The sequence below is a fragment of the Tribolium castaneum genome, chromosome 5 (genome assembly GCF_031307605.1).
Source record: "Tribolium castaneum strain GA2 chromosome 5, icTriCast1.1, whole genome shotgun sequence".
Taxonomy (NCBI): Eukaryota; Metazoa; Arthropoda; class Insecta; order Coleoptera; family Tenebrionidae; genus Tribolium; species Tribolium castaneum.
The window spans coordinates 1,441,214-1,466,457 of record NC_087398.1 but is presented as its reverse complement, the minus strand read 5'-3'; the positions used below and the strand labels follow the sequence as shown (position 1 = coordinate 1,466,457).

Sequence of the window (25,244 nt, the reverse complement as noted above, 5' to 3'; positions counted from 1 at the left end):
ACAAGTTTTGAAATGTAGAACAAATCTTCAGTGGGTCCCGACAATTGCTTGTGTTCCACTAACCAAATTATTTAAATTGATAATGTCCTGTTAAGGCAGATGAGCCGGAGACAAGGTTCATTACCGTTCAACTTCATCGTTATTTAAATTAGTTTGTATTTTGACACAAAACAACAAAAAAATTCATTCATCATGTGCAGTTCTGTGCGTAATTAATTTTATGTCATTTGGAACTAATTATTTTAATTATGTATTGGTTCAGTGATTTTGCACACTGATTTAGCTGAAAGCTCTTTGATCTAGAAGGGAAAAATTGGCTACTTTTCGAACTTTTAATTCTCGGAACCACAATAAGTTGCGGCTATTTTTAGTCCTGTGACCAAAACAAACACAATTAGGGGAATCACCAAATAACTGACTTTACCCCAGTGGCCGAGTGGGGGTATCTAGTATCAATATCAGGGGTCGCCGCGACGGCAGTATCCTCTATCAGTATGCGCGTCGCTCCTTGCTGGCTAAAGACCTCCTGTGCATCAACTCGTGTTCGTTGTGCGTTCGGTAATTTAAAAAAACGCTAGTATTCAGTCGGCGCTCACGCACAATTTCAAGTGGTTTCGTGTTAAAAGCTCTCGGAGTATTAAAAGTAAGTTTTTGAAGGAAAAGTGCGACGGGACGTCATTTAATTTATCATGTGAACAAACAGAAACACTGTTATCTGCTAATGACGTTATTCTACGGTCATTCACTTAAAATGTTTTACTTCACAATTAAGACATAATTGGCGTTCAAGCAAGCTTTGAGCTTACAAAACACTGTTAACAACACGCTGGAGGCTCACACTGACCTTACCCAGGCCCACGTTTTATTTATTATTCTGCGGATCAAATAACAATCGCTTTCTGTTTCCGGTGAAATTCAATTTGCAATACAAATAAATGAGTGATCATTTTCACTCCAAATTTTGTGAGATGTAATTTGGACGCGGGTCCGGACTGAGGTTTAAGGGAGCAAAATTCTAATGCAATTAAGCTTGCAGCAAAAATAAACGCCACCAATACGTCCGTGATGAATGGTCGTGAGATAAAAGCGTTAATTAGAAAAATTACAATTTTTTGGCATCAAACTACAACCATATCTGAAATTAAAACTGGAATTGGATCCATTATTTTAATTTCCCTATCTCTACGTTGCAAAAATGAACAAAGCAATTCGAAATTTAAATTTGCATAGTAACCTATACTTTAACGTTTTATAATTGAGTGTGGAAATTTTTCGCTCAGACAGTTCCTCTCTGGGCCGAAAATAAAACCAAAACACATGAAAACGTATATTTGTACAAGTTTATGAAAATATGCATCAAACGTAATACTGGAAGTAAAAACGTTTCATTAGTTATTATTCCAGTGCGATGAAAATTCTTATTATTGTTTGTATGCATATTTCAGTTTGATTTATATAAATTTGGGTGTCATCACTGCAGTCGGAATAATTTTAATAGCCAAAGAGAATAATAAACACTGATGGATTTGCGTTTGAAAAACGAGCTTTTATTAGTACACAGCAAATAAATAATTTTTGAATAGTATTCACGACACAATTTGCTCCGTCCTGTAAACAACTGAAACGTAATATTTAGAGCGAGCGAAGTTTTTGATCAAAAAAACCGTTCCGCCACGGAGGAAATTGTCTTCCCGTCTTGATCTAACTTCTTAAGACCTAATAACGAATGGACCCTCTTTCACCGTCCACACTTAATTTCCCCAATTCCACTATAGATGCAAATGAATCGAGGTGAAGTAAAGCTTTCGGAAGCTTCGTTAACCGAACAAATAATCCAAGTGTCAACTAAAATAAACACTAGACCAACAAAACGGAAGTGTCCTGTTTCTTCGCTGATTTATTTTGTGTTGTGGGAGAGATTAGCAATTTCAGCGGGCTTACGGTTCATTTCCCGGTTTTAATGAAATTTTCACGCGTACGGAGGGCGAATTTTGCATTCCGGCGCTTGAAATTATGGACAAATACGTGTTTGTGTTGACGGTTCACTCGGATAATCGCATTTTAATCATTTGACTGTTTGAAAAAAAATAAAAAACAGTCCCTGAATTTGGGGTGCAACAATTTTGACTTAAGCTGACTCGCTAGAGTTATATCAAATTTATTCAAATTTTGCTGCACCTGGCAGCTACAGGAGATTGTAAAGTTTAAGCGTTAAACAAAGAGCAAAACATAAAACCTTCAAAATTTATATTAAAATTGACGTGCTCGCGTTTAATCATTTTCTTAATTAAAATTGGATTCAAAAACAGGGCGACAATGCTTCTTGTTAAAACTTTTAACTGTTACGCATATTTGCAATTGCGTCGCTTGAACTTTTATACCTTTGGAAGTCCCAAAACAACTAATTTGCGTAAAAGCGCTGTTATAACGAGGCGTCAGCGACTGCTTTCGCATCCTTCAAATAGTTTATAGGGACTTAGAGACAATGAGATAGCTCTAGCGAGTCGTAACCCAATTAACACGGCGTCAAGTGTTTGTGCTTTTTCGCTTTTTCGAAGCGGTTGTGTTACAATCCGAAAATTGGTCTAGTAATTGCAATTACGGCGTTACTATGCATAACTGTATGCAAATAATTTGTAATTACACAGCCCAGGTTATGTATTACAGTGGCATAACTTAATTCGCATGCAGTGCATACGATATGCCGCATTAAAAAGTAGATAAGAAATTTTGAAATTATTAAACCACTGATGTGGCCGCTAAGGGATGGAAAAATAATGTAAATTGCTCATATTTCGCGACCATTAAATTCGCCACGTTAGTTACATAAAATATTAGTACGAAACCGTAACGATGAAAAATGAGATCATTTTTAGACCAAGTTGAGATTCGCATTTAAATCACGCTAAAAACCATAATTCCGCTCCCGCTAATTTCCGACCAGCTTTTTAATGCAATCATCCATTCTGTTTATAACTACACTTGAAAATATTTTGGTCGGAATCTGTTACTAACTCAACTCGAATGATAGATAAAAGTTAGGGAGCACCAAAAGTTTGGAATTTTTATTAATCAAAACTTGCGACCAGTTAACAATACAAACTTCAGAGACAGGTTTGTTGCCGGCTTGCACCTGGATATTCCGCAAGTTTAAATTGATTCCCGTATCCTGTCAATGATTCGGGCTTAATCATATCTGATGGGAAATTCTGGCTGAAGAGAAAGCAATATTACAGATCGATATATCAAAGCATTTGTAATAAAAGTGGAACGGCTGCTTTTATTCTGTGCCAGATGTATGTACCGATAAAATCAGTCCTTATAAAAATATTTACACGGCCAACAGTAGTATTAAGCTAATTTGTTTATCGAATTAATCTGCGTCTACACAGTTTATCAGATAACTGCGTACTGAACTTTACATGCACTATTTCACCCAGATAATTACCCAATTGAACACTCGCCCCATTCTAACACACTTTTTGTAAATTAATTCCAACCCAATTGCTGCGGTCGCAAGCTCAAACACAAGCGAGATTTTGCGTGACAGATTTCAGCTGAAAAAACACAAAATTTCTACACATGCAAATGTTTGAGCTGACATGTAATTTTGATATAATATTGATTTATGATTTATCTAAAAAAACAACGCTATAAAATTTTACGACCGGTAGCAGCCCCAGTTTATTTATTTTCTTTAACGATAAAAATTGCACATTTGCCCTAAATATTAATAGACAGATTAGAACGAATTTTATTATTAGCATGAGACCAAGCAAGGAAGCACCAAGAGAGTTAATTTTCTCAGAAAACACAAACTTGGGTCGTAAAATTAAATGCTAAACGCAAAAGTAACTTCCAAGCTAACAAAATGTAACGGACTTGCTAAATACCCTGAGTGTAGGCACTTTTCCCAGTTTCCAATAATCAAGTAAAATTAATAGCTTTGGAGAAATTATTTTGTGTCGTTTAAAATTATCATAATTGTACATCTTGGTGCTCGATCTTTAATGGCTCACTTTCCGTTTAATGCTACATTAAATTTAATTAACAATTACGCTGTCTCGATTTAACAGATTGCCGCGCTAATTAAATAAACACGAAACACGTAATGATTTTTGCTAAAAGCAAAAAAAAACTGTTCATTAAAAGAGTCATAACTGGTTGAGCGTATTGACAATGTTCAGAGTCAACAAAATTTAACTAGAATTTTATTAGCAACATGTAATGTGGTCAAACGAGCTGTAGCAAAACAATATAACATTCTGTTTGTTTGTGCTAAATTTAAAAACCCAACATATAAATGACAAAAGTTAAATAGATTTGTAAATTACATTTGTTTAGCTGTTTGATATTCCATACATGGCATTGTTTACACTTTAATCCAGCTAACTGTGAACGAAATTACATTCCAAATCACATTTTTTATAAGTTGTCACTCGATCCAGACGCATTTTTTCAGCAGAGCTGTAATATGAATCTAAACTAGACAATCCCCGGCTTGGCAGGGTTATAAATATTTTTCTACCCAAATATACGCCAAATCTTTCGTCGTTTCTTTTGATTGTGATTTATATCGGGCGTATCCAAGTTTACTCAAAATTAAATCAAATGCTATGTAGTCTAACTTTTCCATTAAACTGCTCAAGTCAAGATAATTTAATATGTTTAATAAAATAAAACACCCTGTATAAAGAATGGTATTATAAAATGCCAGTTACACTCCATGCCCAGTTTGAGAGAACCTTCCGGAAACGTCTGACCCTTAAAGCTTATGAAGGTCTGGTTTAGACAAACTGGAATAATCGAATAACAACATTTTTTTTTATTAACTTATCGAAATAGATTTTTGTCATCATCTTACGCGAACCACCTGTATTACAACTTAAAAAGTGTTCTGGTTCGTTTACCACAGATGCAATCAATTTGTTAAAGCCAAATGTCCGAACTAAAACAGCCCTTGCCTCCATAAAAAACTACTCAAAGTAGTTCACAAAAGCTTGTGTCGTTGTGTTTACCGAGGCTAATTAACTTTGGGTCACATTGTGTACAATACAAAGGCAACGTTGCAAAAATTAAACACAGTCACATGATACAAGCCTTCTCAATTAAATGCCTGCCATATTGTTCCATTAACAGCGGAAATTATTAAGAGTCGTAGAATTAAAAAGCGGTGATAACAGCGGAAATATAATATTCCCGTTATCTTAATAGTGTGCGAAAAAGCAGATCGAAGCCGAACGCGTGTTTCGGTAAACTTCCTGTTGCAGTTACAAATGGTTGAGGGTTGAGCTTTAATGTAATTGCACACAAAGCTCGCACTTGAGCTTCCGATAAGATCTAACTGCTCCACAAAGCTCCCACCTATGATCAGCGAGCATAAAAAGCTCCCGTAAATGGATTATGGCGAACTGAATTCGAGACATAATTGTGTCAAGAGTGATCACAATACGATTAAGTCGCGTGTTGCATAATAACGGAAATGTTGCAGTGTTTTGCATAAGTGGTGGCTGAAAATGTAACTGAAAGTTCAGAAACGTTGCGTGTCTTGAGTATTGATATTGTTTGGGCTATTTCTGTTTTTAATACAAACATGATGAGACATTTTTACAGTTGCTTTGGTTTGTTTTGTAAATAGCTCACGCTTCTGAATTTACTTTAGGTTTTTATGGCCGCCACGGGACAAAACAAAAAATTCCCTCCCCTATTTTGCTTGTGTTTTTCTAATAAAATAATCCACCAATCCACTTGACCAATTTTGTTTTATTCATGAAACAAATCAATTTCTTTCAATACAAACCGACGAACTGATTGATTAAATTTTTGGGCAAAATTGGCATGAATGTGCAGATTAAAAATCGTAATTTGACCGGATTTAAATAGCACGAATTCAGCAAATTAGTTCTTCCTTGTATCTCCATTTCCAGTTTTTAGGATTAAAACCCGTCCAATACAAAATTGAAATCTTAATAAATACAGGATCGAATTTATTCAAATAGAGATTTATGGCAAAATTCCGAATATGAAAAACGACGTGAGCTGAATGCCAAACGAAGGAGTAAACCCGGAAAAGCATAAGCTAACAAAAATGATCCTATTCAAAAGCGAATTTTAGGCGCAGCAGAAAAAATTTAGAGCGAGTGTGACATATTGCGAAAAGTATGAATTTTCACTAGCCGTTTCAATAGAAAAAGCTTGAAACGAAAAACTTCGTTTTCAAATTAAAATTAAGGAACGATTCCCTCAACAACTTAGTTTAGCTTTTCAGGCTGAAATTACTCCAGCGTGTAATAATTCGCCTTGCGTGTGTTTCAGAAGTCCTGTTATCTCAATCGTTTATTTCAGGCTTAAACTGCTCTGAAAAAATTTTACGTAACTGTAATGTGCGTAATAAACGTGACTGTAGTCTGGTCTCCAAATTGTAAAACACATTAAAAGTTTATTAAAGCTTTAGGAAGATTACATTTACTCTTTTGTGGACCAGAGCTGTTGGTAAATAAGTACAGTAGTTAATGAAAAGTTTGTTAAAAAGCACTTAGAACTGCGTTTTTGCTAAAATGGGGAAACCATTAACCAGTATTTTTTATTTTTTTAACCTCTTAATTAATTTAATTACTCGTTGCAGTTCAATAAATTACACGCGCGAACGAGTGAATAAAGCCAATTATGCGTCAAATATAAATTAGAGCTGATTTATGAACTGATAAACCGGGTATCTAAAGGGAAAGCAACTTTTCTATTTTACTTTAAACGTAATAGACCAGTGTCATACTAAAACGCTTGAAACTTTAAAATTCACGTAAAACTTTGTGCAAAGCTGGCGAAGCAGCAAACTAAATGATCGTTAAATTTGTTTCTACAGTTGAAATATTGAACTTCGCTTGGTTCAATTTTCAATACACGGTTTTTCAGTTAATTAAACTAAAGTTATAAAAAGTTGGAAATTCTTAGTTTAAATAAAATGCGCATCAGGAAAAAAGTTTCTAAAGAAGACCCGCTGGATTTCATTTACTTGGGAATGTTTATTTACCCTTGCATCACCAATGCTACGTCTAATTTATTAAGATGGGGACATAAAAAAGCACAGGAAAAGCGCAAAAACGTATAAAAAATCACTTTATATTAAAAAATGGGGTGTATACGACGACAAAAAGTATGAAATGAGAAATCTACATACACTTCTTAAATTACATTTTACTTGAAACACCAACAAACTACAACTGGAACTGCCAGGAAGGAATTACAATATCGGTATAGATTTGGAAGCAAAGTTTCCCGAATTTCGTACATTTGAGAGATTTATTTTGCCACAACAAACGTAGAAATTAATTTCGGGCCACCAATAAATTTCTACTAGCTTGATAGTCATAGAAATAGTCCAACAATAAACCAGAAGAGATTTATAATTATTGCCCATAATGATAAAAAGCTCTATTTGGTACGGAAAATGGAAACATCAAAAAATAGTTGTAGCAATAACAAGCCACAAAGGCACAAAGTGCTCTCGCGGTCTGGCTTCTTGTTACAACTCCCAGACTCCTAACACAATTGAAAACAAATTTGAAATATTGACTATCATCTGATAAAATCCGTGTGTTAGTCACTTCTGAATTAAGGTAATAAAGCAACTTAATGAGTCGTTAAATTAACACCTTCCACAGTGTGGTAACAAGATGTAGGGCTTGCAAATTTATTAATTAAACCCTATGTTCATTAGCCTGATGCACTTGCTAAATCCTTGGCGGTCACGCATAATGTAATGAAAATACCCCAACGTTCTTTTCACTTAATTTTTAAAACATGACCAAGCAGCTGACTAGCATTTTAATAGGATTTCTTTACATTACAGAGGCTTTTTTATTCCGCAACATAAACCACGACTTCAAAGATATTTCACCTGAAATCGCTTCAATAAAACCAGCCCGGATTTGATGTTTCCGATTTTAGTCTTGGGGGCTGAAAGTGGGAAACACGGCACGGAAGTACATTATTCCAAAGATCTGCTAAATTTAAGTGACCTTTAAACTCTCGTTAATAATTCAATTTGACTAATTAAATTGGTCTCCGCCAAACTCAGCGAATGAAGAAGCATTCAGATTTTAATTAAACCCAATTATTTTGAAATTTTTGCGAAAGTTTGGAGCATCCTCTGGAATAATAAAGTTACACACTAATATTTTTATAAGAGACGCCTAATCGCTCTCATGTTGTATTTGGTTTTTGCGTCCATTTATTTTAGAGCAAAGCAAACGCGAAACTGTGTCTTAAGCTACTTAATTCGATTAATCACCAACGCAACAAATTACATGAAACGCAAAAACTAAACGAGTTCGAGTGTAAAAGAGACCCATTTTTCAGGCGCACTTTTTACCGCTCTAATTGGTTAGAAGTATTTTAACCGGTTTAAGCGCTCATCAATTTTGATTAAAAATGTTTCCACTACCTTCAAATTTTCAAAACGAGACATGCGAGAGCAAATGGCCCTTTTCCCTAACATAACGGCTACATTTTCGCTGCAACAACGTATCCAACACTAAAACGTGTCACATTTGTAATAAAGTGCAACAAAAGTACCATCTGACCACCATTACCAAGGATTTATTCAGCGTTTCCAAAGCCCGGAAAAATTAAACTACAAATCAGGAATAAAAATCACATTGTAACTGAATGTGTAATCAGCTGCGATCGTCTCTGAGACTGCAGACTTAATTAAAACCCTCATAAATATGCAGCACAATTACATGTTTTATTAAAGTGTGACAAAGCTCTCGCTCCAAAAATACCTAAACTATGAGCTATTTTCCCCCTAATCGGGTATTTTTCGCGGTGAAATGGCCTGTCTGCCGGCTGTCAATTGATCGGTGCGGAAGTGCACTAAATCGCAATTATTTGGTGTAGCAGATTTAAAAATTAAACTGTGTCAAACACATATTTATAACAGTCAACACACCCCAATTGCTGCTTCTCGTGTTAAAAATTCAATTTATTTGAGCTTTTATGCCGAGTCAGCTGCTACATATCGTCACGTCAGAGCTTTTATCTGGTTTCCTATCTTTTGAATTTTAATATTTTACTCTCGATTGTACAACAGTGTGGACAGAGTGAAATATTTGTTGTTCCACGTTGAGGTGAAAGTTGGAGAACCGAGCTGAGTTTGTATCAAAAGTTTTAAAAGATTCATCGGGATAAGACTCCAAGTAGCGGAAAATCTCAACCGATTACGAACACAGAATTATTTACAGCAACATGTACTTTACATCTACTTAGGTAAAATATGAACGATCTCGAAAGATTTTCTACTACATTGTTGTGCTAGATTTTTGAACATTTCAATTTTAGAATTTATCGTTACTTTTTATCAAAGTACTTCACAAAGAATCATTTGTCATTACGCAAAATTTGATCCACTTATCTATAAAATCGCATGTTTGGTCTCGAACTAATCTTAAACTTTGTGTGTCTGCAACTCAGTTTTAAACTTTAGTTCTATTCACGAGATTGGCAATTAACTTGTTCTGCTTCAAATGAGCAATCCAATAAATGTTTAGAATTTACTATCGGCTATTATCAGTTTGAGACGTCAGACACTAGTTTATTGCACAAGCTATGGATAAATTAGTTCTTTCCGAAAAAGAAAACAAAGTTTTCTGAATAAGTAATGTTTCAATCATTTTAAGCAACACATTTCACAATTGGATCCTGACAGAGTCGACGCTGAGTCTCGCAGATTTCGTGAAAATAATCAAGAGAGACCCAGAATCCTGACACAAAATCCATAAAAGATTGTTATTTTGTAACAAGTGTCCAGGTTAATAAACAAATGTGGGATCAGTTTATAGCCACATAAACGTCTGAGAACATGAAAGTGTAACGTGCATGTTCGGATACGATAAAATATGATTTATTAGACTCTTCATTCTAACATTACTCCTTAAATGCCCTATAGCCCGAAATGGGTGTCAAACGATGCACGAAATATGTGTACAAGGACATAATAAAGACACAAACTAGAAAAAATCCAGCACTAACTGCGTCCCAGTTCTATTACATTTAACTAAGTAGTTTAGTAGTTCATGCCTTGCAATAATTAGTTCGCCTACTAACTCATCCTAATGTCAACGGTAAAGGTTAAGGGACAATTAAACTTGCTGCAAGCTGCATAAAGTATTTCCAAGAACGTCAACGATAAATTTTGTAGAATTACAGATGTTTGGTAATTAAACCAGAACTTCATTTCCCCAACCAACGCAATATTTATTTGAATCGATTTCCAGTTTTAATTATTTGCTAATTGTTATCAACAAACAATTTTCAGATTCACTTAAACCGGTAATAATTTGTTTAAATGTGGTTCACCATATTTCAAATTGTAAACACAAAAACTGGGTCAAAAATCAAAATGTTTCCCCAGTTAAATTACTATTAAAATATTGTTTGGAGACTTAATTAGAGAAAGAAAAATACTTGATCTTAAAGAAATCGAGGGAAGCTTTAATTACTTTTTTCTAAGATTGAGTTGTCGAACTTTCGTTCGATTTGTCGTTTCTGCGCCCGCTGGCTCACGACAACAAGCAGAAATTCCACTTTTAATTAAGCAAATATTTTTCCATTGGTAACAAATAAAAACAGTAGCCGAGTTCAAAGCTCGCTCACATTTCGCTTATATCAATACCAGCGTCCGTTTAATAAAAGTGTCGCTTTTTTAAAGACCGACACAAAACAATTCAACTTGGAGAAGTCACAATAGAGCGCTGGATAAAAGATAAGATTAAATGTGCGGCAACATACGGAAATACCAAGTCAATTTCTTCAAACTCGGGAACAGTTCTCGCTGGACCTGCATCTGCAAACATATTGCCAATTTCACCTCAAAGACATGTTTAAAAGTTCCGAACTCATTTTAGATTTACAAAGCGAAAATTTCAGAGTTTTACTTCACAAGTATTAATTTTTCAGCACACGGTGCACGTTTTGGTGGATCGTCAAGAGATTTCCTAATACAACCTCAGAGACGGCACAATGTTAATTGATTTTTTAGCTCTTTTATGTCTGTTCTCGCTGTAATTTGCACTTTTATTATTGCGCTGCAATCGGCGGAAGCGCCTTCTTGAACACCAATAAATTCCTTAAAGAACATCGTTTCACAAAGCGCTAATTAGCGAATCTGTAATTAAAATAATTCTCAATCAATTATCGATTATAAAAGCTTCCAAAAATAGCAAAAACGCTAAAACCCTAAATTATTTTTAATGATTCCTGGCGTATGCGAGTTAAGCCTCAAATGTGATTGCATATTATTTCGTATATAAAATAATAAGTGAGAGTTTTCGGGTTAATGGCTCGGAGCAAAATTCAATTTTGTCCACCAAGAAAAAACTGGGAACTACCTCTCGTCCATTAAATATACGATTTAATTACGAAAAGAAAATTTCCTGAAAGATCTGTTTTCAGAGGTTTTGAAAATAAAAAATCAATTTTTTGCTTAAAAGCCTGTTTTATTAAATTTTTACCCACAATCCACGAACAAATCCCAACTATTTGGAATTTGTGCCACACATCCTTGAATCGAACCCTTTCCAACACACGTGACGTGACTTCAAGCCAATTCCTCTCAGATACACAAGAGACAATAATACGAAATGCAGGTGTTTTCTAACATTGCGTTGAAAAACGTAAAGAGAACGTGCGAATGATTGCTCTTACCACCTGCACATCTTGTCTGGGGAAATAATGATTTTACTGTCAGGAAGCGATCGATCACCTTGTCGTTAAATTTAAGTCAACTGACATCACCAAAATTTCAAATGGTGTAGTAGAGAAAATCCACTTTGGTGACATGTTATGTACAGACAATGTAACAGCAATTTTCTATCAGTACGAAAATTCCTACGAAAGTCAATATCCAGCAAAATTCACTTTGCTCATTGACTCTGAAATGCTAATATATCACAGCTGAAATCACATCAGTAATTTTAATTAAACGCTCTTTATGATTCAACAAATCAGAAAGCTGGAGGTAATTGTACTGATATTAATTCATTTGACACGTTTTATCACTTCTTGCAATAAAGAGCTTAGATCGAGAGATTTAAAGTAGCACTTTAGCCACTTATCAGCGATTTGGGGGCATCGCATTACTAATTACTAGCACAATATTCCGCAAAACTGTATTCTCATTTCAATTGGAGTGCAGTCTGTAAATAAATTACAAACTTAAATTGGACTAGGTCTTAATTAGTTCGAACAGTTTTAACGTTTCAGAAAAGTTTTCGAATTAAATCTGCACATCCAATCTTAGGAAGTGATCAAAATGATTTATGTCATCTATTCTGAAACACATTTAGCGAGAAAAAGTTTATTGCGAGATTTTAGCGCCAATCGAAAGTTTTTTTTTCTCGAATAAAAGCTTAGTCCTGAAATTACAAGCAAATACTAGCCGCCTCGCTGAAACTTAAAATTACAAAAACTTTTTTTAGTTTTTTTTACGTTTTAAAAAACTAGACACGAGACACGAAACGCTCATTTCCCTTATTCCTGATTGACAAAAATTGATTCGTTTATTCGTTTCGACGCACATTTCCTGAAAAAATAATCCAAGTTTTATTGTAGGACGTAGCTAAAAAATAAAATGTAGCAGCAATTATCCCAGATAATCGAGTTCCCTAAAAGCAGCTCTCTGGAATTACCTCCAATTTGGTAGTAATTAATGATAAATAAAAATAACAAACTGGACTTGTCCCTGATTACTAATTTAGATCGTAGTTCCGCAAAACTGTATTTTCGTTCAAGTTCAAGGTGTTAATAAATTATGAACTTAAATTGGACTAGACCTTAATTAGTTCGACCACTTTCAACGTTTCAGAAAAGTTTTCGAATTAAATCTGCACATCCAATTTTGAGAACTGATTAAAAATGATTCAGACTTCTCTGAACCACATTTTGCGAGACAAGGTTTATTGCGAAATTTTAGCACCAATGGAAAGCTTTTTAAATGTTAAGTTTTGTTCTTCGTGAATAAAGACTTGTTTGAAATGTGAAAGCACTTTTATATAGAGAAAAATTGAATACTAGCTGCTTATCTGACTGGTGCGCTCATTTGAATCAAAATTTAAAAAGCTTTTCACTTTTGTTGTTTTCAAACTGTAGACACGATAAGGCACAGAATGTGTGAAAAACCCACATTTCCCATATTATTATTATTAAAAAAAATATTTTGTAAGTAAGTAATTTTCTTTATTCAAAATTACACTATTTATTTAATAAATAAAAAAAATATTTATCACATTTATGCCAACAGGTTTATTCCAAGACTTGTCTGAAAAGAAAAAGTCGTAACAGAAATTATCTCGATAATAATGGAGTTTCCTGAAAGCAGCTCTCCAGAATTACCTCCAATTTGATAATAATTGACAGGTTTTGGGTGCCTGCCTCCGTTTCAATATCGAGCAGTCACAGCTTGGCAATGCGAGCTTTCTGCCACGTATTTTTCAGCTTTTTCAGCTACAAGCGCTCCAATTTCATGCTTTTAACCCGACATAAAAGTACCGAATCGTACATTTGGCAAATGTCAATGTTTCGAATATGTAAACACGTTTTTTCTCATACTGTGAGTCTCCAGAGACGTTTACCATACCAACAGTATCAATAGCCCACTCTGGAAGCATTTCCATACGAAGGCACTATAACAGAAGAACGTGTCAAGCCGCATGTTTGAAATTTTGTACACATATTGCCTAAACATACACCAGTTGTATCACTAATTTTCCTCCGACAATGTTTCATTAAAATCCCAACACGTACTCACTGCTTTATGTGCTTTAATTGTAATTTACAACAAACGCCAAACATCGCGGCGAAGTTACTTTAATTGGCACACACGTATTCGGGGGGACAATTCTAATTGGAAAAATGAACACAGAAACGGTAATTTTGCATCAAAACATGCGTGATTGTGGGACCCCAGCTGCGTTTGCACCTCAAATTAAGATATGGCGCCAGAAATTTGCATTTAATCTATATGTTAAACATGAAACGGTGTAATATTGACACAAATCTTTCGCCGGAAAAGAATCCCGTGCCAGAGCCACATATATCAGCCATAATGTGCTTCGTTTTCCAGAATGAAGTACAAATCGAAGTAGCTAAATCAACGAAATGAAGCGCTTGCATCCTTCGTCTGGGAGATAAACTCGAAAGCCGGCTTTTTACTTCCATCCGGACGATCATGAATGAGTTTGACGGCGTTGATAATTTCACTGAAGACACAATGTCAACAGCCAGCATCTATCTGGAGGCATCTAACGACTCCGACCAGCACAATGGCACCGACTTTGCCATGGAATACGAGGAGTACATCTATGATAAAGTCTACATTAGGATTATATTCATCTCGCTCTACACCGTCGTCTTCTGTCTGTGCTTTTTCGGTAAGTGATTGTTGCGCTGAAATCGTCAGAATCGCTTGTTCATTAATTTAAACTTCTATCATTTGCTAGCTGAAATAGCATTTTATGGATAAAATTTTCATTCGTGCCTTTGACGTCATTTGGGGGATCGATGCCCAAATTGGGTCAAAATTGACAAAAGCATTAGTTTTTCAACGTCACAGGTCATTACGAATAATTCGTCCATTTGCGGGAAAATCGTTTTATGAGCGCCGTAAAACAGTTATTTATAGAACGATTTCATTCATAACAAACCTGTAGTCATGAAACGACGATTTCGTTCATTGTTTTGTTGCGACAAACGGTCCAATTAGGGCCCTCCTTGAGTGCACAATAAATCTCGATCGAATTGTGCATCCTGACACTTTAAGCTCTCTTTATAATGAAAACGTCAAAACGGATATTGGTTTTAGTTTAAAGAATCTCACGTATTGCATATTATATGCTTGATTAAACGAGCACAAGCATTCTGGAATTAAATTCAGCTCGAGATTGACAAATATTTTCAGAATGTAGGTCATCCAGAGCGGACAAATAAAAGAAAGGTGGGAAAACGGCGAGACAAAGCAATGTTCAAAACTATTGCACAAGTTTCTAAAACACATAAAACATGAGCTTCATGGCCCATAAAAAGCTTTCGACAAGATTTCCTCCCAGGAATATCGTAGATAAAGTCCAGCTGTTCGATTTAATGGGAGTTCGTGTGTTTTTCACTTTGCTGCCCAAAAACTTCTAATTAGTCTTATTAAACAAATTGAATTACGGCAAACATGAATTCAGGCCACCCATGTTGATTAAATTGGAGCTGTTGTTTCGAATAATGAATGATATTACGAACAACTGTAGAAACATCATTGATTTAATAATAATAATAATAATAACAAACCAGTGCTTCCCACAAATGATGAAACATTAACTATGTATTAGTCATTTAATTCGAATTGCGAAAACACAACGTTTGAAGCTTTAGAATTTTGTTTACCAGGTGCTCACTACAATCATTCATTCAAGCAGAAATTTCTATCTGGATTCTTTATTTTATTAAACTGTGACAGCAAAAACAACGTTCTATTAATTTAAAATCAGACGGTTTAATCTGTGCTCGCTCGCCTAGTTTTCGTAAACATCTCTGAAAGTATCAGCAACGTTCAAAATAAGATCAATAGCCAAACTTTGCACTCTTATCCCAGAAGCTTAAAATTTTAACCAAAATTTGGACCGATAAGTTAGTGCCAAAAAGCTGGGATTATCGCGCGTCTAGACGCACTACGTTTGGTTATAAATTAGTATTTGATATGTCTGGCATATCTAATTTTGTCGGTAGTAAATCATCGCACCGATACAGACCCCAATTAATCAAATTTCTCAGGTCTGCCACTATCCCGAACTTTCCAAGCAACCAATAATTGCACCTAAATGCAACTTCATTATGTCTTATTCAAGCTCGAAAGAGCTGGGGCTTTGAGGGAATTAAAGACAATTTGTTTTAATTAGGTTTAATGTGCTGGAATGGCCAACGATTTATGCTAGGTAACACATTTTTGAGAAAGAAACTCCTGGATTGAAGAGCTTTTGAAATTAGTTTTTTATAACTCTAGCTGAAATTTTAATGAATTAATGCAAAAACAAGCTAGAAAGATATTTTCTGTAAGTACTAAAGTCTTTCGGTTGAATGCTTTGTTTCTAGAAGACAACAGCACTAATTGAGCGTCTCAATTTTCCTAAGCCATCTGGAAATAGTCTTACATTTCATTGTTACTTCAAGTACACGATTTTACCTATTCATTAAAAAATGTAAATGAAGACCACTGAAAGGCAAGACCTAATTTAATTATTTCTCCGTCTAATGCCACCTGTTATCAAGACTGAAATATCCGATTTTAATTGAGAGAAGACACTAATGATTTCCTGAGCGAGAAATTTTGTCATTTCAGGGAATTTGCTGGTTATTTTGGTCGTGACGTTAAGTCGACGCCTTCGATCAATCACCAACTTCTTCCTAGCTAATCTGGCGGTGGCCGACTTCTGCGTGGCTGTTTTTTGCGTCTACCAAAATCTGTTTATATACTTCGTCGACAGGTAAGAGCGATTATTTACCAATTTTACTCGAGAAAACGTCGTTAACAAGAGAAATTTTGTAAATATTTTCGGTTCGCGCAAGAAAACAGGATATTGCAAAATATTAAGGTCAGCACATGCTGACATTAAGCCGATAAGATCGTATAAATAGAGAAATACGGCTTTTGGAGCTTTTGGATAAATTCACCGAAACGAATTTATTTATAAATCCTCAGTTTCTGCTTTCTTTTATTTATGAAAAGGTGGTGCACAATTAAACCAAAATTAAGGAAAATGAAAGCACAGCCTCGCGCGAAACCATTGGGGTTTTATTAAATTTTTCATCCCGTCCGCAATGAAAACGAAATTTCGCTACAGCTCGAACTCTATGGAGACGAAATCGTAAACTGATTGCAAGTTTCTGTTCCAGCTGGATGCTTGGCGAGTTCCTGTGCAAGATGTACATGTTCATCCAGTCACTCAGTAACACAGCAAGCATTTTTATCCTCGTTATCATCTGCATCGAGAGGTATTTTGCCATAATTTACCCCATTACCTGCAAACAGATCCTCACGCCGAGGCGACTTAGGGTAGGTTTTGTTCCCGAAGACATTTATTAATAACTCTTTCGTGGAGTTTTTAATTACTTCTGCTCGATATTGTAGGTGCAGGCGTTCGAACTTTTTCCAATTAATTATTTCTGAGCACTGCTACACACATTACACGAAATTACGCTCGGAGCTTTTAATTGTAACACTAGTTGTGCAGCAAAAGCTCCATAAATATGATATTAAAACCATTTTCGAGTCATAACGAATGTTGTTACACTAACTTTCAACGCTTGGTAAAAGTGTAAAATAAATAAAGCTTCCGCTGCGTTAGTTTATGTATACATTCACTTCTACAGGTGTACCGGAGCGAGAATTATTTACTGTAAATATGTACACAGCGCGTTGAACTGTAACAAATATGCATTTTCAATCATTAGAGTTTGAATATGCATCAGTGTTACATAACTGAAGGAGATTTGGTTTCACCAGTCCAGATACTCCAATTTTAATTTTACGATCCAAGCATCTTAAAGGACACAAAAGACGCCTTTGTATTTTATATATTTAATAAACTTTTATCTAGTTTTACAAAATTCTTGTCTGAAATTCTTGTGTAATATGTCACTTTCAATCTTTAGGCAAATGCCCAACACGTCCTGTTTGCCAATGTCCCGGTCGATATTTTAGCTATTTGAGGAATTTCTCAAACATATGGTCCGCATAGCAAGATTTAATAAAAGCCAAAAGTGAATTTTTCGCATGCAAGCAAAAAACGCTTTAATTGAGCGGCAAGTTCTGTTAAATCGTCTATCAACACGTTTAATTAAAGTGGCAAATATTTACTACGGGCTCTAATTTTAAAAGCTCGCAGAGTCAACAAAATCCGAATAAAACCCAATTTTATTTTTTATCATGCTCAAATTTTGCCGTTCAATCAAGTGCTAAACTTTTCATCCACTCTTACGCTGCATTGATTTTAGCTTACGAGCTTATTCGCGAGTATTACCAGAAAATTGAATAAAACAATTAAGAATTTAATAACGCTAATCTGGCTGTTTTTCCAACGCTAATCCGAAGTGATAACGTGTGGTTAATCCGGCCATCAATCATAGTATCGCCAAAAATTGATTTTGTTTACCAAAAATAACGACTAATTTTTGCGCCACAATTCTTTTAATTAAAGTGGCAGCGACTTGGAAAGAAGAGCAACCGAATAAAATTAAATCCGGCAGGAACTTTAATTAAATTACAAGAATTTCGTTCAACTATTCCTTGGAGTTATTGTTGATAAAAATCGATGGCGGACGACTGCCATTAACATTTCCATTTTGTTGCAGTTAATCATTTTAGGAGTCTGGATAACGTGCATCCTCTACAGCGCCCCGAAATTTTACTGGGGCAACACTGTGACCGTCCCAACCAAGAACATGACAGAGACTATGTGCGTCCTGAACAGGACCAAGTACAATTCGGAATTGTTCGACGTGACTCACTTCGTTTTGTTTTACAACATCCCGCTAATTATTATGTCAGTAAGTGGGTTTTTATGCTCCATCCAGAAGCGACAACTGTAATTTACACCCTGTTGTAAACTTGCTTTTAATTTTACGATTCTTGTCGAAACATTAGGCCCTCTTCATGCATGATTTTCATTTCCTGAAACGTATCGGCAGCAAAAGTCACGTCCTCTTATTATCACGCGGACGTGTCTAGTTCACAAAAATTAAATTTCCATCGCTTGCAGTTGCTCTATTCGAGGATTGCGATTTGTCTCTGGAATAGCTCGCAACAGTTGAAAAAACAACTCAACGCTTCCACGAATCCCAATCAGTACCAGGGGCTGTGTCAACGGCAATCCAGTCGGTATCGGAGCGATAAAAAGGTAGGTTACACCCGGAAAAATGCTTTATTTTCATCAGACTATGCAAATACGAGGCAATCAATGAGCAATATTTGCCTTCTCGTGCGGTTTTATCCAACTGAGTTGAGCAGAAATCAACTCATAAAGCGACTACATTGTCCAAGTTTGTAACTCTGGCTTATGTATCTATTAGCAGCTTTAGTAGAGTTATTAAAAAGTTGCGTTGTGTCGTCAAGAGTAGGTATTTAAAACCCGTAATTATTTTTAATTGAGTTTTATGCTGAAATAAATCTTTACACCACTCCCATCTCGGTACAAAGTTTCATAATATTGAATTAACACTCAAATAGCATCGCTTGAGCTTGCGAAATAGGAGAGGAAATTGGTAGGTAAATTCTATAAACACTTCATTATTTTAAAATGCGCTTTGAGAGTCTGATACATGCAGCAGGATGCGGATGCGAGTGTTTATTCGTTATTTTATCAATATCTTAAAAGTTCTTTTGCAAATACAAAATCGTATATTTTTACATTTTTGGGTCTAATGCTCATCAGATCAGCAAGCGCGTGAAACGAATTTTGCAATTGGAGTGAAATGAAAGAACCACATTATCCCTCCAAACGAGCCGTTGTTGTTGCTCATGATTCCACATCAAGGATTGCAAAGTAATAACTAATCTCGCTCAAATCTCTTTGACACAAATCTCCTCCATTCGGGGCCAAATCCCGTATTCAAATCCACAATTAAAAGTGTGCTTTTAACATTTCATTTCTAAAATAAAAATTTCTAGGTCAAGGAATTGGACGTAAATCGCATTATTTCAAATCAACTGGAAGCAGTAAACCCTCGAACATTTTTATTTATTTTAATGCGGGAAACGGTTAGTGAAGCATTATTTCGCCTCAACTTACTATCTCGCAGTGAAACGTAAACCGGGATTAAAAAACGGCTCCACAGCAACAAAGCGCTCCTCTCATCCGAAAGATAAACTTACGTAACTTATAGTTTAAAGTTTCAATGTTTAGACAAAAGCAACTTCAAGCCAGATTTTCACTTAAATCAATTGTCTTTGAGTGAAAATCAATTTTCCGTTCAAACAACTCTTGTGGCGATAAGAAAATTTCGTATTAATTTGTCATTGATCGTCTAGCACACGTACGTGTTCTCAAATTAGTTAATCGGTTCAGGGATTCAGGCAGTGACTTCCCTTTCGGCTTTTGTGTATCTGATCTAATAGGGGTTTATGTAGTATCTATAGTCAAGCCAAAACACATTCGAGCGTGATATCGGCCTTACCTAATCCCAATAATTGTACCGATTTGCTTAATTACATGCGCGTTTTTGTTCAGCCTGAAATGAGGGCCGATTTTCCAAACAAATTTAAATTTAAAAAAAATGGAACAATTGCGGCGAAACTGCAAGACTGAGAGCAAAACAGTTTGTTCCATTGTAAAGAGCAGATCAAAATCTATCAAATAGGAAGGGTTTTAGCAATTTTTTTTTTAAATATTGATATAATTTTTTTAAATTGTCCCTATTTTTGCTTTTATGAACAAATTGCATTAATGCTTGTTTTCGCCCATTACGTATTTAGCTTTCCATTTATTATGTAAAAAATTTGCAAATCAATATGAGCGAATGAAACGTAACTGAATGTAGGAATTTGTCTTCTCTAAGAGTGAATTTGATGATGTGTGATTGTTGCAAAGACGAAAAATAATAAAATTAAGAAAGTTACTCCCTTTACAATTTTTTAAAATTTAAAATTGCAAAAAACACAATAGTTAGAGGGAGTTAATGAAGAGTATGATTTAGGGAAGGAAGATTTTTTTGAAGAAAACGCGAATGCTAGTTAGAAAAATTTATTACAGTGCACTTTACTGGGTTAAAAAAATACATTTCGTGCGATAGTGATTTGCAAATACATAATTTATATGGAGAATTAAATACGTTAATGGGCAAAAATTGCAGCTTTAAACTTTAACGGGCTTTAATTTTTAAATATACAATGGAAATGATTATGAAATAGAGTTTAGAGGTAAAATCGACATAAAATTTAAATAAAAAGTTAAATTCGTTAATGAAATTGGCTTCTTATCTTAATTAATTAATTTTAGTTAGAAGGAATTATAAGAAATTTGACAAAAAATAAATTAACGCTTGATTATGGCCTTTCAGGTGGCCAACGGCGACGCGAAACTCCTGCAGAACTCCTCCTCAAACATGTCCACATCCAACTCCAGCCAGAACGTCCTTGCAGCTCGCAGAGGCGTCATCAAGATGCTCATAATCGTGGTGTGTGCTTTCGCCGTGTGCAACTTGCCCTTCCATGCTCGAAAAATGTGGCAATATCGGTCATCCAATTATCACGGGGACACCAACTTTAGCGCCCTCTTCACCCCATTGACTTTCCTCGCCACATATTTCAACTCGGGAGTCAACCCTTTGCTGTACGCCTTCCTGTCGAAAAACTTCAGGCGGTGAGTCGGCCAATTTCGCGTTTTAAAACCAACTGTTGGGGTCATTTAGGGGCATGAGGGAGATCCTCCTGTGCTCCTGCCGCAGGAGGCGCCAGCCGGGGAAGAGCAACCATCTGAGCCTGCATGTGGGCATCCAGAGGCACGCGTCCACCAGGTCCACCGTCAAAGCCAACGCCACAACGGTCACGATTGTGAACAATGACCACAGCTCGGAATGCTCGCACGATGTATGAGGCTGCGCTTCCTGCCTCTACTGTTCCAAATACAGTTAAAGGGGCAGAGGCCATTGTAAATAGCAACCGATTAAAGTGTTACAAATTTGTGAATTTGATGTGATGTTTGCTTGTAAATACTTAATGATTGTAAATTTAATATGTATTTTCCTACTTGTTTCAAAAGACTGTAAACGAATGTATTTTATAATAATCAAACAGTACAAAAAATCAATGGGTTTTATTAACCTGAGATACGCCACAACACTAAATAATCCTCCAGGATCAAAGCTCACGATCAGTGAAATCAATTAATTTCACTTGGCCTATGTGAGCCTTCCATCATGTGGAATAATGACATGCTTGTCATAATCGCACGTGAGGGCTTAATTTACGTCCTGTGATTTATGTACTAAATACCTTCCTACTGGGAGTTGCTATTAAATAACAGGTGCGTCAAATAACAAATCTTTTTAACGTTTGAACAATGTGTTAAGCCACAATTTGTAATAATGCACAAATATGAATAAACGAACGGTTTTAACGTAATGAATGCACCTGATAATAATTTTCATTACGTGTAACAGACTTCTAATTAATAACGGACAAAATTGAGTCAAAAGACTGCAGAACTCGACCATGCACAAAAAGCTGATTGTCACAGGTGGAGCTAATGACTGTATACCGGCCAACATTCAAACTTTGCTCATATTAGCTTTTTGTTTTAAAAGAGCTTATGGAAAACTCGAACCTTGTTGCCGTAAAATAAAACAAACAAAATAATTCTCAAGACAAAAACTACAGTGATATTTCATTTTCATATTGTTCAGAATTTCATAATGTATTTAATTCAAGAACACGTTTTGAAGTCAAGGTTTTCAGACATGCATGTAAAGCTAAGGATTGTTTTGCTAAAACGAATAGCTAAAAACTTTCAGTTGCATATACATTTTTTTATCTTTTGGTTTGTTTTTCTTTAGGGCTCCTAATTAGATGGGAATATTGTACAAACTCTTATGTCTGTATCTAATAAATATGAAATAATAGGCTTTGTCCAGGCTCCGTAGGGGAATTTTAATGAACTTAGTCAACAAGAATTTGTTTAACAATAATAAAAAATTAGTTTGAAAAAACCATTTCACGCTGTATTCAAGTCATTGTGATCTTCCACCGCAAGGAACACATTAGGTTTTCCGACTGCGTGTGTCCCAAAAGACACGACTCCGGTAAGCTGATCTTGACAGACTAAAGGTCCTCCGGAATTCCCAAGACAGTGACAATTTCCATTAGTACATCATGCACATTACACAAATTTTATTGCTGTTTACACATCAAAGAATCATATTCTTGAGCTATGGTCAGCAAAATTACAATTATTTCCACACTTTATGACTTATTTTTTTATTTCAAACAGCAAATAAACGAATTTTAATTTAAAACTAAAAAAATATTTTTTTTTAATTTCTTCTGTTGTCTACTATTTGAAAATATGTTACATATTAACAACAATTAAAAAGTAGGTGAGGAAATAAACCCTAAAGTATAAAAACCAATGACACATTATCCTATATAGACCTTTATTTGTGAGTTAATTTTGCCCAAATTTCGTCTAATAACACTATTTTGATCCATTTTCCTAAAATTCCGTTTATGAGAGAGCTACTAATATTTAATTTGTACAAAACTTTCCTGAAAAAGGCAAAAAACCTTACATAATAATTAATTCAAAGTCACTATTTGTAACATTTTCAAGCACTTTTTTAAGTTACTCTCGAGAACTTTGCTCAAACAAACCGAGAAATGTAGAGAAAGTAGTTTAGGAGCAATATTGGAAAAATCAGAAAAAATATTAAAGCAATCACAGAAAATCATCATCCAATTATGGAAAAAAGTGTGCAAAATTTAGAGTGTGGTTTCCCTTTCGTCTAAAATATTTGAACGCATTTTCCTTCATGCCTACGTCTTTCAGGTAAAACTCATTTATTTGACGTAAATTTACCAGAATAAGACAAGGAATCACAAGTAAGGGTCTAGAGTGACAGTATTTCGGCTTTTTAGCTGGATTTTTCATTTTATTGACTTGAAGTTATGTGTATTTCTTAATTAACAATGTCTAAAAACTCAGAGTCGTAAAATAAAACATATTATATTATTGTAAAATGTTTCCGGGCAAAGCTGTGATAAATTCGAACGCATTTGCTGGTAATACAAGTCCTCGAACAACCCGGAATTGCCGCACATACCAACTTTAACAATGCCATTGCGGGATATAAAATAAAATTATCAAAATTTCTTCAAGTTTTTATTTTCGAAGAAAAATCATTCCATATTTTTGTCAATCCACTCGTTGTAGGCAAAAACCGAGGTAAACACATCCGGCTTTCCCGTAGCGCACGGCTTCCCAAAAGACACAATTCCGGTAAACTTCTCATCGCAAATTAACGGCCCCCCCGAATCCCCCTGACAGGCGGAATTTCCATCGCTGGTGGTACAAATCACGTTGGGATTATACGCCTCCTTCCATTCTTCCTCGCAGTGTGTGGGACTCACAGGATGCACTTCTGCCACTTTGAATTTATTGGAGAGTTTTCCCCCGGCTTCCGTTAAGCCCCAGCCCATGACGTAGCACGGATTTTCATAGTCCGATAAATTTGATTGCATTCTGACCGGAAATGAAAATTTGTACGACGTGACCGGCTCTATTTTCAACAGCGCTATGTCGTTTACGACCAATTTTGGGTCGTATTCGGGGTGAACCGTCGTGGAAATGACCTTGTGGGTGCTTCCACCCTTGTCTAGAGAGTCACTGCCCACGACTACGACGTTCGAGCGGCCGCTGAAAACGGGGAAAAACGATTTGAGGATTTTTGATAAGATTTTGAGGAGGTCTAACCCAGCGACGCAATGGGCGGCGGTCACGACGTGTTCGTGGTCGATTAAGGTGCCCCCACAAAAGTGGTGGTTGTTCGGGTCCCGCAGGGACACAGCGTAAGGGTAGTCGGCTTTGTTTGCCTCAAATCCGCCCACAATTCGCGATTCGTCTTCTTCTGCTGCTATAAATAGACAATCTGGTGTTCAAAAGCTTGGTATTTAGTAATTTTTTACCCAAACACGGATTTTCTCCAGAAATTATAATTAAAATCGTGGGGAAGTAAAAACACAAACGCTTCATTTTGTACTTGTAGCTTTATTTTTTACCAAGCGACTTTTATACATTTTTGTGATCCACACTTTACATATCATGTTCTACAAACCTCTCCCTGGGTGGTTGTTTTACATTTACTGATAGTGGTGATAATTTTTGGCATTTTATTAATAAGTAATTTGGAACGATCGCTCCAAATACCTTCAGATAATAACAAAAAAAGAATATACAAAATTAGAAAACGTGACTAATTTTTATGTGGTCTTTAAGATAGAATAGAACGTTTTCTCTTCGCTCTTTTAGTCGCCCTAATAGAAGAGTAAAAATTGATTTTTTTTCGAGGTATCGCCTTGAAACCTTTGCCATTTTGTAGTTTTTTTAAACAAATTGACATTTTTTCCTAGTTTCAATAGTTTGATCGTAATTAACGCTTAAAATATGAAAAAAAAATTAAATTGGAAAGTTGCAACATTTTTTGGAAAAAAAATGGCG

General features: G+C 35.5%; 2 protein-coding genes across 4 annotated transcripts; one reads left to right on the top strand and one right to left on the bottom strand.

The window, feature by feature from the left end:
• Positions 1–481: 481 nt before the first annotated feature.
• LOC664004 (trissin receptor) lies at positions 482–21,831 on the top strand. Of its 2 annotated transcripts, none has more exons than XM_970028.4 (8): positions 482–643; positions 14,120–14,426; positions 16,379–16,523; positions 16,933–17,092; positions 18,391–18,585; positions 18,798–18,935; positions 21,094–21,395; positions 21,445–21,831. In XM_970028.4, exons 2-8 carry the CDS (start codon positions 14,225–14,227, stop codon positions 21,626–21,628), a joined length of 1,326 nt encoding a protein of 441 aa, XP_975121.1. In that variant the 5' UTR covers positions 482–643; positions 14,120–14,224; the 3' UTR covers positions 21,629–21,831. The 2 variants fall into 2 exon arrangements, with proteins under 2 accessions (XP_975121.1, XP_015836095.1); XM_015980609.2 differs by lacking the exon at positions 482–643 and adding an exon at positions 8,222–9,267.
• Positions 21,832–23,895: 2,064 nt separating this feature from the next.
• On the bottom strand, positions 23,896–24,790 carry Ctlp-5c (chymotrypsin-like proteinase 5C). 2 transcript variants are annotated; one of them, NM_001167620.1, is given in 3 exon segments: positions 23,896–24,443; positions 24,501–24,657; positions 24,713–24,790. In NM_001167620.1, coding segments are annotated over 3 exon segments (741 nt in total). In that variant the 5' UTR covers positions 24,780–24,790; the 3' UTR covers positions 23,896–23,926.
• Between the last annotated feature and the right edge of the window lie 454 nt (positions 24,791–25,244).